Source organism: Hemitrygon akajei, chromosome 4 (genome assembly GCF_048418815.1).
Source record: "Hemitrygon akajei chromosome 4, sHemAka1.3, whole genome shotgun sequence".
Classification (NCBI taxonomy): domain Eukaryota; kingdom Metazoa; phylum Chordata; class Chondrichthyes; order Myliobatiformes; family Dasyatidae; genus Hemitrygon; species Hemitrygon akajei.
Genome location: NC_133127.1, coordinates 36,401,752 through 36,415,204, shown reverse-complemented (window position 1 = coordinate 36,415,204; position 13,453 = coordinate 36,401,752). Strand labels below are relative to the sequence as shown.

At 40.1% G+C, this 13,453-nt stretch overlaps 1 protein-coding gene across 4 annotated transcripts in view; it reads right to left on the bottom strand.

Annotated features, from left to right (window-relative positions):
* LOC140726236 (protein phosphatase 3 catalytic subunit alpha) overlaps window positions 1–13,453 on the bottom strand; it is a 290,068-nt gene that overhangs the window by 80,599 nt on the left and 196,016 nt on the right. For all 4 annotated transcript variants that reach the window (XM_073042332.1, XM_073042335.1, XM_073042334.1 and 1 more), the window contains exon 6: window positions 10,939–11,078. In XM_073042332.1, coding sequence (XP_072898433.1) covers window positions 10,939–11,078 — 140 coding nt within the window. The remainder of the gene's footprint in view (window positions 1–10,938; window positions 11,079–13,453) is intronic.

The window sequence follows — 13,453 nt, the reverse complement described above, 5'->3', positions numbered from 1 at the left end:
TGTAAACATGCAGACTGGTACTTAGACAAAAGCTACACAAAATGAGAGGCATAGAGTACCTATTCTCATGGTAGGGATGTCTAAAATTAGAAGGTTTAGGCTTAAGGTGAGAAAGAGTAAGTTAAAGGTGATCTGAGGGGTAGATTTTTCACAAAGAGTAGCTGGTTTTTAGAATGAGCTGACAGAAAAGGACATGAAGGCAGCAATGGTAACATTTATAAGGCATCTGGACAGATATTTGCCAGTAGGGGATTGGTGAAAGACAATCTGAAAAATATAGTATCTGTGGGAAATCAATGAATTGGCCACTAGAGAGGGACAATCAGTTGTTTCTTGTTCAGATAACATGGTACACTTCCTGCACACCTGCTCGCATAACTTCCCCGTGTGTGCAGGAGAGTGCGCACCATAGAGCACTTCAGAAACTGGCCATCATTTCTGTCCCGGCACTCATTCAGAATGAACAACTAGACTTGCACCTTGGGCTATTTGACCCCTCTCTGCTTTGCCAGTGTTTGTGCGCAGCACCAACATCTTATCATCCCTCTGCATCTCTCTCATATTTACCCACCTCTGTTTCTTGGATCACTTTCTCTGGCAGGTCTATATTCCCATCACTCAGAGCAATGACGGGCCTCATGAACTTGCCAATGAAGTCATTAATCACATGTCTTGGCCCCTACCACAGCTGGAAACAGCTTTATGTCATGTCCACTCTATCAAATATTTTCATTACCTTTACGTATATTTGCTAGAAGGGAAGAAACGAACAGTGCAGTGGTAGAGCTGTTCACCCACATCTCCTGTGACTGAGTTCATTCTGCCAACCTCAAATAATTATGCAAGAGACGGATGTGTGGGTGAAGCAGTAAGAGGAGAATGCAAAAGGAATGCCACAGGAAAACAGGCTCTTACCCCTGCATCTATAAGCTAAAACTAATCAATCAGCATCAAGTCCTAGGCCTCATTACCTCGTTATACAACTGGCTCCGCAATTTCCTCACTCATAGACCTCAGTCAGTTTGGACTGGCAACATCTCCTCCACAATTACCATCAGCACAGATGCACCACAAGGCTATGTACTTGGCCCCCTGCTCTGCTTGCTTCATACTTATGACTGTAAGGCCTAGTGCAGCTCCAATGCCAGACTTAAGTTTGCCAACAAAACCACTCTTGTTGGCTGAATTAAGGACAGTGATGAATCAGCACATAGGCAGGAGATTGAAAATCTGGCTAAGTGGTGCTACAGCAGCAACCTCTCACTTAGTGTCAGCAAGACCAAGGAGACAATTGACTTCAGGAAGAAGAAACCAGAGGTCCATGAGCCAGACCTCATTGAGGGAAATCAGAGGTCAAGAGAGTGAACAACTTTAAATACTTCTGACCTATCAATTCAGAGGATCTGTCCTGGATCCAGCACATAAGTGCCATTATGAAGAAAGCACAGCAGCACCTCTACTTTCATTCTTCATTAAGTTTGTTAAGATTCAGTATGTCATTGAAAAATCTGACAAACATCTATAGAAGTGTTGTGGAAAGTATATTAACTGGTTACATCGTAGCCTGGTATGGAAACACCATTGCCCTTGTACGGAAAAGCCTACCAGAAGTAGTGGATATGACCCAGTCCATCATGGGTAAAGCCTTCCCCCACCATTGAATATATCTACATGGAGTGCCGTCACAGGAAAGCATCATTTTCAGTGATGCTCACTATCCAGTCCATGTTCTCTTCTCGCTGCTGCCATCAGGAAGGTAGTACAGAAGCCTCAGGACCTGCACCACTAGGTTCAGGAACAGTTATTATCTCTCAGCCATCAGACTCCTTTACCAGAGGGGATAAATTCACTCGCCCCATCACTGACCTTTTCTTTTCTCTCTTTTTATATTTATAGGGGTTTTTTTGCACATTGGTTGTTATTCATCCTGTTGGGCGCAGTCTTTCATTGATTCTATCATGGTTCTTGTATTTACTGTGATCACCCGCAAATAAATAAATCTCAGGATTGTATACTGTAACATATGTACATTGATAATAAATTTTTTTTTAACTTTGAAACCTTTCTTTCTCCAATGAAGTCATTTGAGTAACTGGAGCTTCCAAGTAACATCTCATCTCACTGTTGGAACTCTGACAAACAGGTGCCTCCCCACCTACTCCACCTTCCTAACAGGGTGGCACACCTGCCCCACCCACTACACCCGACCCAGAGCAGCACACCCTTCTCAACCACCACACCCTATCCACCAGGACAGTGCACCAACCCCACTGTACTTTTGACAGTGCAGAGCACCTTTGATATAGTACTAGTTTTAATTTGGACTTGGCTCACCAGAGTGTGACTTGAACCCATGACCACTGTCTCAAAAGGGTGCACAATATCACTTGAGTCAAGGTTGCTGTTCAACTAATTCTAAAATTATGTGATTAAGTTCAAATTAAATTAAATTCTCCTTTGTCTGTGTAATAGTAGATTGGGCCTCAAATTCATTTTGTGCATCCTGGTCTTGATTAATGATTAGTTTCCACAGCCACTCTGCATTCAGCAAATCACAAGCCCTGGATTTTGTTTCACCGTGTGGAGAGCTGCCAACTTGACGGTCTCAGAGAATAGGCATTTGTCTTTTCCTATCTATACGCAGAACTGCTTCAATTTATTGAACAGCCATTATTAAGATCAACCCATTGAGCTACAAAAACCCTTCACTGTACAGCAGGTGGGTGGATAGTTTTTAATACAAAGATTGGGATAGTAATTATCTTTTCTATTTTGTTTTGTGTGTTTAAAAGGCCATACCAAGTTAGTTACAGATGTGAATAGCAGCCACGATTTCACTTACAATATGAACCTTTGCTCTCCCATTAAGTGTTCGGATCTGAATTCTCAATTTTCCATTGCCAAGTTTCTAAGAGAACTATAACAAGCGAGTATGATATACACAACCATCTCAGGGTCTTACCAATCTGACACACTCCTGGCTGATCTCCCATATTTTCATCCACCATAAACTTAATTTCAAGATGAATTCTGTTATCTGTATCTGATCTGACCAGGCCTTGCTTGCCTATCTTCCCCTGTGCATAGGCCTCCATGGCAATCACACCAGAATTACCATCTACCATCTTCCTCCTACTGCTCTCCACCACCACCCCCTCCCTAGACCATGCAAGTCTCTGTAACTTTGTCACTTCTGGGAGATCTCTGCACTCTTCCTATTTTGGTCTTGTAAGCATTACAACTCTACTTTCAGTTGCCACGGACCTAATCTCAGGAAACCCCTCCCCAAATCTCTCTGCCAGTAAGTAACTCAGAGAAATCTTCTACTTTTATTTATTTTTTTTAAAATCACTTGTCCTAATATCCTCAGACTCAGGGTTGCTTGATAAAGATTCTGATGAGAAAACTTAAGTTCTCAGAATCAGGTTTAATATCACTGGCATATATCATGAAATTTATTGTTTTGTGGCAGCAGTACATTGCAATACATAATAAAAACTATAAATTACAATAAGTACATTTTAAAAATTCAAAGTTCAAAGTTTTCAACTTTGAAAAACAGAAAATCTAATTAAATAATAGTGGAAAAAGAGAGAAAAAAGTATACTGTTCATGGATTCATTGTCCACTCAGAAAACTGACAGTGGAGGGGAACAAGCTGTTCCTGAAACATCAAATGCATTTCTTCAGGCTCCTGTACCTCCTCCTTGATGGTGGCAATGAGAACTGGGCATGTCCAGGGTGATGGGGTCCTTAAAGATGGATGCCACTTTGAGGCATCGCCTTTTGAAAGTGTTCTTGATACTGGGGAGGCTAGTGCCGATGGCTGGCTTTCTGTAGCTTTTTCCAATCCTGTGCAGAGGACCCTCCGTACCAGACGGTGATACAACCAGTTAGAATGCTCTTCACAGCACCTTTGTAGAAATTTGCAAGTGTCTCTGGTGGCATACCAATTCTCCTCAAACTCCTAATGAAAGATGGCCACTGTTGTCCCTGCTTTGTAATTGCATCAATACGTGGGTGCAGGATAGATCCGCAGAGATGTTGACACCCAGGAACTTGAAACTGCTCACCGTTTCCACTTCTGATCCCCTCAATGATGACTAGTGTGTTTTCCTCTGACTTCCCCTTCCTAAAGTTCACAATCAATTCCTTGATGTTGAGTTCAAGGTTGTGCTGCCACACCACTCACCAGCTGATCTATCTCAGTCTTATATGCCTCCTTGTCACCATCTGAAATTCTGCCAACAGTTGTTTCTTTGGAGAATTTATAGATGGTGCTTGAACTGTGCCTAGCCAATCATGGGTGTAGAGAGAGTAGTATAGTGCATTAAGTACTCATCATTGAGGTGCACCGGTGTGGATTGTTAGCAAAATGTTATTTCTGATCCACACAGACCAGGGTCTCCTGGTGAGTAAGTCAAGAATCCAGTTGCAAAGGGACAAAGAGGCCCAGGTTTTGGAGTTTTTTTATTAGAACTGAGGGCATGACAGTGTTGTATGCTGAGCTGTAGTCAATAAATAGTATCCTGACATAGGTATTACTATTGTCCAGGTGATCCAAGGCCGAGTGGAGAGCCAGTGTGAAAGCATCCGTTGTAAACCTATTGTGGCAATTTGCAAATTGCAGCAGGTACAGGTTCTTGCTTAGGCAGGAGTTGATTGCAGCTATGGCCAATCTCTCAAAGCACTTCATCATTCATTAAAAAGAAGTGCAACTGGGCAGTAAGTGTTGAGGCAGCTCACCTGGCTCTTCTTACAATAAGTGTACTATGCAAGTTTAAATCAATGATGTCACGGAGTGGTGTGTTACATCTAAATGCCCTGAAACACCTTTTAAACAGTTTGCCCAACAGAGAGCAACTTTTGATAAAACCTCTGTCAATGCCATTGGCCCTTGATTTGACATGATTGGCCTAGGATTTAGTTCTCAGACATTAAGGAAATCAAAGGATACCATGTTACTAAGTGGAACATTGCCAAAAAAAATCTAGCCACTACTTCATTGAAAGGCAATACCCAATGGCTCACTCCAGTTTATATTTCTTATATTCAATCCGACTGACAAAATTGTATGTACATCTCCAAAAAAGCTATACGCTATTACTAGAGTGGCTGTGTGCATCACCAATCGGCTTTGAATGGCATCTAAATAAAGAAACTGACTGAAAGGAAAACATACAATTAAATGGATAAATGGAGCTGGGGTGAGGTGCAAGGCAAGTTGTGCTAAAGAAAATTGAGAAACGCCTTATATCTGTACAGCATCTGTTATGATCTCAGCTTGTTATCAAAATATTTAGATATCTGATGTAGGATATTCAGTAACCACTGAGCATAGGATGCTCCCAAAGGCAATGTGATATGGAGAACATCTGTTTGCAGTGATGTTGACTGAGGGATATAAACGGGATTAGACAGAAGGGAGAACTCACTGCTCTTCACATAACACCATGGGATCTTCAGCAGATGCTTGTGAACTCAGTTTGGGTCTCAGCTTAATGCTTCATCCAAAAGAACTGAGGAAAGAAGGTCTGAAGATGAAAAAGAAAAATCATCTCATATAAAAAGCTGAAAAAAATAATAAAGTGCCTGGTTTACAAAACATTGAAGTCTGCAGCTTCAGAGAAAATGTAATTCCACCTGCAGCTACTTCCTCACCAATTATAGCTTCCTTGCCTGGGCCATTTATCAGCCATGTCAATAAAGCTACAGATCAAACTGTAAATGTAGCTCAGTCAGCCCTGTGAGCTCACACTCAGAGCAGGTCCTCTTGATATATGTTATACAGTTTCTTTTCCGCAACCTACAGTTTTGACTCCATAATAGGACAGTACTCATTATTCAATTTTCATTGGGAATCACATTAACAAAGAAAAAACATTTTAGTTACAAAACTACTGAAACATTTATTACTCCCAAAAGAAGCATAGAATGTTAACTTTTTAAATACCTCCATGTGCTTTGTAAAAATAACTGTTTATGAAGAATATTTTGGTTTTCTGAACCTGTAGAGATAATACAGCAAGAACTGATCACACTGAAGGGAATGAATACCAATGGTTAGTCACACTTTGAAATGATATTACTTGTCTCAGTCCACCTATTCTAGGTGGTGTTTCAGTGAGCAGCACTCCCATTGGTGTCAGGAGATGGTGACTTCAGGTCCCAGTCATCATCTAGACTGCAATACAGGAGACAGCAGATGATGGAAGCTGAAGTAACAAACTAATTTATTGAGGGAACTCAGCAGGTCGGACAGCATCTGTGGAAGGAAACAGATAGTCGATTCTTTGAGTTAAGACCCTTCATCTGATCCTGCTTGACCTGCTAAGATCCTCCAGAAGATTATTTGCTGTGCTACACAGCCCATTTCAAATGAAACATTAAAGCCACATTTCAATGACCAGGGGAAACTTGCCCAGGTCCAGGCTTTCGTTTTTTCCATAGTGACTAAGACAGATCATCTCAAGACAAGCCTGAACTGGCTACAACCATTTTCAGCCTCCTCCTGATATCATACCACCAAGGAAGGCACTCAATTCAGTTCATGTGCCAAGGAAAGTGCTCAGTATTCTGTATTCAGGAAGTCAAGGTTCCCTGAAAATATCCCAATGACCTTTACAAGCAGTTGCATGGCATCATCATCATCATAGGTTCTTCTTCTCATTCACTCATGTCAGCAAATAAAAGAGCTGGAAGGGGGGGAGGGATGCTGGTGCACCTATTTACATCAATGGTGCTGAGGACAAGAGGGTTGAGAGCTTCAAATTCTTAGGAGCAAACAAAGAAAACTCACTAGCACCTCTATTTCCTTAGGAGGCTAAAGAAATTTGGCATGTCCCGTTTAACCCTTACCAATTTTTAAATCAATGCACAGAGAGCATCCTATCCAGATGCATCATGGCTTGGTACTGTCAATTGCTCTGTCCATGACCACAAGAAACTACAGAACTGTGGACACAGCTCAGCACATCACAGAAAACAGCTTCCCTCAATTAACTCTGCCTACACTTCCTGCTGCCTTGGTAAAGCAGCCAGCACAATCAAATACCCACCCACTCCAGATGTTCTCTTTTCTGCCCTCTTTTAACATCATAACCAACCTCATTCTGACCTTGAACCTTAATGTCTGCCTACCCTTTCTCTGACACTGCAAGATTCTACCCTGCATTGTTATTGTTTTACCTTGTGCTATCCCAATGCACTGTTACAATCAACTGATCTGCATGAACAGCAAGCAAGACAAGATTTTTGTTGCACCTTGATACACGTGAAAGTCTTTGACCAAATAAGTTCAACATGTTAGCTGCAGTACCAGAGGCACCAATATTCTGTCACTGTTACGCTATAATCAAGAATGCTTACCATACATACCATCCCAAACCCATACTTCGGCAAGTCCAATCATCTGACTGTGTTTCTACTCCCAGCATATAGGCAGAGCCAATACCAGGGATAACGACTGCAAAGGTATGGCAAAGGGAGGCAGAGGTCTGCTTTGAGTCAGTGGACTGGATCACATTCAAGGATTCACCTTCAGTTCTGAATGACTATATCACGGTCACACCAACTTCATCAGGACCTGCATGGATGAGTGTGTGCCTAAGAAAATATACTGAATTTTCCCCAAACAGCAGCCCTGGATGAATTACAAGATCTGCAGTCTGCTGAGTGCTAAATCTGTGGCATAGAAAAACAGCGATCTAGAATCCTGCAAGTTCAGGTACAATCTATGACAGCAAAAGGCAATTCTGTGTGATATTAGAGATACAATCGAATGCACAACAGCTGCAGTTGGGTTTGCATGCCATTACTTCCTAATAAGGCAAAACCTAACAGCATAACTATAGTGATGCTTTAATTTCCCATTAGCTTATCAAGTCTTGAAGGGAAGAATAACACTATACCTGTGTGAATTCCCCACATCATCTAGCAAACCTGTGATCTCTGTCTTGGAGGCTGATGTCAGAACATCATCCTTCACAGGGTGAACCTTTATAAGGCATCAGGCTTATGCCTCCTAATTTTGATAGCCTCTTCCTGGGGAGAAATACTGTTACCATCCACCTATCGATACCTCTCATTATTTTAAACATATCTCATTCTGCTATAATTCATGGAATGAAGTCCATTCCTGTCAGGTGTTGACATTTTTGTGATACTTTCTACATGGTTTTGGCTCAAAAATGTTAAATAAATACATTCCCATTGTAATGCCAAAAACAATTGGACTTCGAACAGAAAATGGTTGGTAGACCAAGTGTCCAGCAGTAACATATAACTGGCACTAATTATACCAAATGATGACATTACAACAACGATGTGGACCACAATTGTAACAGCATAGCCTGGTTTATTTCACTGTCTTTGTAGATATTGATAGTCTAATATTCCATAAGGAGCCATTTATTTTCATTATAGGAGAGTGGCCCTCTGTTCCTATTATTGTATGTATTGACTGCTCTCTATATTCATTTGCAGGGTATAGCACTGCCAGAGTTCATTGCCCATTCCCACTGCTTGACAAAGTGATGAACCAACTTCCTGAAAATTTGCAGTCTGTGTGTTGAAGGGATTATTGGGTGCAATTTACATTCAGGGAAATTGGATTTAGAACCAGCAACAGTCAAAATGTGATCCACAGCTTGGTGAAACGGAAGCGGGAGGTGGTGTTCACTTCCAACTTCATCTAGGTAAGTAAAAAGATGTTTTAGAATGCAGCATTCAGAATGCAGAATAATCCATTGCACAGTGAAAAGCAGGAGTGGTGGATGAACTGACAACCACACAGGCTGCTTGATGTTGAATGCTGTTACACTTGAGTGCTCGTGGACAGCACTAATCCAGACAGGCGTAAAGTGTTCCATTATGCTCCTGACTTGTGCCCTACAGATAGTGAAAAGTCTTTGGGGTGTCAGCTGAGTCATGCCTTGAGATACTCAGCTTTTGACCTACTCTTACAGTTAGAACCACATTCTACCCTTTAAATACACCCACCCAAAATTAAATGTGTTTTATTACCAATTCCATCCTCTAATTCACAACGAACACATTTGCTCAAATGCTTGCTTTAAATCAATTTTTTAAAAAACAATATGCATCTCCTTTTTTAATCCATTATTGCACAAGGCTCGTGGGCTGTCATTATGCTGAGGAGCCAAATTACAGCAGTGTTTTAAAATGCCTCTGGGTTCTGCATACAATTTGAATTCTATCCAATTCCTTCCTTATCCACCAACTTTCTACTGACTCTCATACTGTAGTTATGACAAAGTGGTAAAATAAATCATCTCTCAAAATATTACGTATGCACTTTATGCATTATACTTCAGTTTCACAGCAAAATAAAATGATCTGAATTCCATACGTGTCATTTATATAATACCTTGAGTAGAAAGTTACCACAAAGTATACCACAGTTGAATAACACCTCATGTGTCATGGAAAACTACAGCTTTCCATATCAGACTCTACAACTTCAGGTAACAACTTCAGGTAATGAGAATAGACTACTTCTATTGTAAGATATTCAACTGTGATATGATCTGTCAGCAGTAATTCACAACCATTTATAGTATGCTTATCTCGTCTAACTGCCCCCATTAACCAAAGAATCTCTACAACTCATTCCCACAGCAACCCTGATATCACTCTAAGATATCTACTCAGACCTACCCATCCCATCTACTCTACAGTCTCAGCAACTTAAAACTAATTTGTTTTACTCTTCCACGGTTCTGAAGGGCCATCATCCTGAAACAATGGACGTTTCTCTTTCCATTGATGCTGCCTGACCTACTGAGTGCTTTTTCCAGAAAGTTTTAATTCAGAAAGCAACTGCTAGGTTCTTGATTTTCATTTATGGAAAATATGTAGGAAAGATAACAGAAAGCAATGGGTTTTTTCTAACCAATGTCTAACTGAGGAATAGCAGTTAATCCAGGAGGGACAACAGAAGAGCTGAGGCAGGCGTAGGAGAAGGTGAGACAGAGTCAATTGTCTTTAGAGCACACACAGAGCTGAAGCATGTAACAAAAATTCAGCACAATAAATTTTCAATCATTTTGACACTGAGTAAGCAACAATATTGAATAGTATAAATTTGAAAATGGAAAATAATTTAAAATAAACAATAACATTAGAAAGAATTCAATACTGCAGTCCCAACCATGACCAATTAGCAACCTCATTAGCTCATTTAATGACAATTACAGCTGATCTATATCCCATCCCATTCCCTTTGCCTCCATAATGCCTCTATGCCCTGGTTAAGGAAAAGCTATTAATCTCAGACTTAAAATAATTAATTAAGACACTGGGAGACATACCACCTTTCCGTCATCAGACGTCAAGTATTTCCCAACCTCTTTCCTGGAGCCCTGATCTGTGTTTAAGATGCACCCATGTTCTTAACTCAATCCATCACAGAGTACAATCACTTACCCAAAAATCTTTTCAAAAATCCTAAAAAAAACTGACTCATATTTTATAAAAACATGAACTTGGTGTTTGTAATCTAACCCTTGTAGCCCTGGAACATTTGAGTGAAGTTACACTGCACTCATCCAAGGTTAAGATGCCTTCCCAAAGGCACTGGAACCTTCTTGTATTCTGGGGATGGCTCATCAACAGAAACAAGAGGCTCTGTTCTACAATTTAATGAGATCACAGTTGATCTGTGACCAAAATCCATCTGCCCGTCTGCTTTACATACTGAATATATTTTATTAAGACTTAAGATCAGGTTTAAAATTAACAACTGATCCAGGGTCAATTGCAGCTCACGACAGAGTCCCAGACTCTACGACAGTGTGTGCAAGAATGATTCCTATTAGACTCTCAAAAGCCTGGTTTTGACTTCTACATCATAACCCCAGCCATAACTTGAAATGCAGCAGACGCTTAATCCAAGAGTGATAGGATAAATCCCCTTACCTGTAAAAGTAAGAACAGCCTCGGACTGTGTTATGAGTAAAATGTTCCTGAGACTTTTCATTGCCAAAGTCTTCTAGTGGGTCAGACCACAATAAGTCACACATGGGTCCATAAGCAGGGGGTTCTTTGAATCTATCTAACTAAAGGAAGAAAATACAAATTAAAAACATTGGAAAATATAGACAAAAGACATGCACAGCACTAGTAGTGCTACAGGGTCACAATGTAAATAAAAATCCCCCATTTCACTCTTTCAAGTGGAGGATGACTGATTATTGTATTTTCATTGAATACCTTGGCTTAAATGGTGAGAAACTTTACAAGCACCACAGTCACCAATTCATGTTGGGAGTTGTTGCAACATGAGACAAGACCACAAACAGTAGGATTTAGGAAAGGAGAGAAGCTTGTTTTCTCAAACTTCCAAAAAATTCCACAGCAAAGTAAACAGAAACCCCTGCTTCCCCCCAAAGCAAAACACAATATACTACCGATTGTCAGCACTCCCAGCCAACATAAAGGACATGAAGACAATTCTGACTTTTAATTAAGACAGACAAGAAAATTCCCTCTCTGTTCCTGAAACATATTAACAATACTGTGCTTTACATCAGTAAAAGTGAACAGAATCCCAAATAATACATAATTAAACCTCTCACTATCCATAGAAAATGATACAGGAAGACTGGGGACACATTTGTTTCTCTCCCTATCCAACCAATCTTCCTGACTTCCAGTGGTTTTTTTTCCCCCCAAAGGCTCCCAATAGATTACACTATGCAGAGAAAATATAAACAAGGGACAAACAAGCTTATCTAATTTGGGGAAATTTGGAAAGCGCTGGCAATGAACAATTATTGAAAAAATCCCAATATATTTGAATCGAAGGGTTTGGTCTCTCACATCTCATAAAGTAATCAAAACCTCGGCAGTTAGCCACAGCTTCGTGGCTCTCTTTTCCAACAATTTAGTCTGGACTGACAGTCCAAGTGGAATATAGAAACAGGTTAAACAGAGACCCATTCAGCTGTCTAAGAAATACAAACCCTCACAAGCACTGCTTTCAGTGAGAATACATGATTTTTCATCTGGGTCCCAGTGGTAATGTCACACAAGAACAGGTACTGCTGTATGAGGCAACTTTTATGCCTGCAATGGCTGCCATATTCCCTACACTACAACACAGACCTCACAGTAATTTATTGACTGAAAGGTGCTTATGGACAGAGGCATCATGTAATACATTATGGAAATTCAAGCCTTCCTTTATAAAGTCATGTATTTGATCAGGAAAAATCCCTTGTACCACTAAACTTATACACCGAAGAAGAAATAAAATTCTGGTAACTTCTGATAAACCCAAATCCAAAAACATTCAGTGCCAATATCTGGAAATGATATACAATCACAAACTCCCAATACACAACATAGGAACAGCGGTAGGCCACTCAGCTCCTTGAACCCATTCTGCCATTCAATTCAATCACAGTATATCTCTTTGCAGCTCTACACAATTCATTCATCTTAACTTTTAGCATTTTCCAATTGACCCTCAGCACCTGCAGCCCCGAGAGACAATTCCAGATTTCCAATGCCAATCAAATGAGGAACTGCTTCTGAATATCCCCTGTAACACCTGACAGGCACCTTATACCTCTGTCCCTTAGCTTGGAACTCCACACCCTTCTCCCTATTTGTGATGATTACATACAGGTCTACCTGGAACGATTTGCCTTGGGCTGTCACTTGCATGAAGCTCACTGCTCTGGAGCATTTCACTACTTCATCTGTACAGTTTGTATACAGAATAAATAATGCTCAGTTTCTAAGCTAGCAGGTCTGATTACAGCCATGTACTCTTCATTCTAGAAGCCACACTAAAATGCTTTCTGACATTTATTAATACCACATCCCACTTTCCAATCACCAACCAACTTTTATGGGATGGTTGATCTGTTAAACAGCAGAGGATATTAAAAAGGATTTCTGAGGACAATTCATGTCATAACCAGTGGTGTTCTAGGAGAGTAAGCTACACCCTAATCCATCAGAAATGTCAGGACCTTTCATTATTACCTTTCAAAAACAATTTTGGATGAGAAAAGAGTCATTTAAGAGTCAAATACATCAGTGAAACCTGTCAGTTTTGCAAATTTATACAAGTACCACAATTTTTTCTAGCTTCAACTAGTTACAAATACACATGAGAATCAATGCATATTCTCCAAATAAAGGCAGTCTAATTAAAAATGATTTTTTCTTAATTCAACTCATTGCATGTTGTATGAATTCCAAATACAGATCATAAAGTTTTACTAAAACAAGTCTATTAAACATATTGACATTTCTGTAGTCCAATGGCATTGAATTTTTAGTGAATATTTGGGTGCAATAATAAAAAGCTTGGCTAAGTTGTCGACACAGTTAACTTGCTGCAGGCATTAAATAATTCATGCACACTGTCACATTAAAGAACTTCAATAAATCTTAAAATAAAGCAAACTCATAAATATTG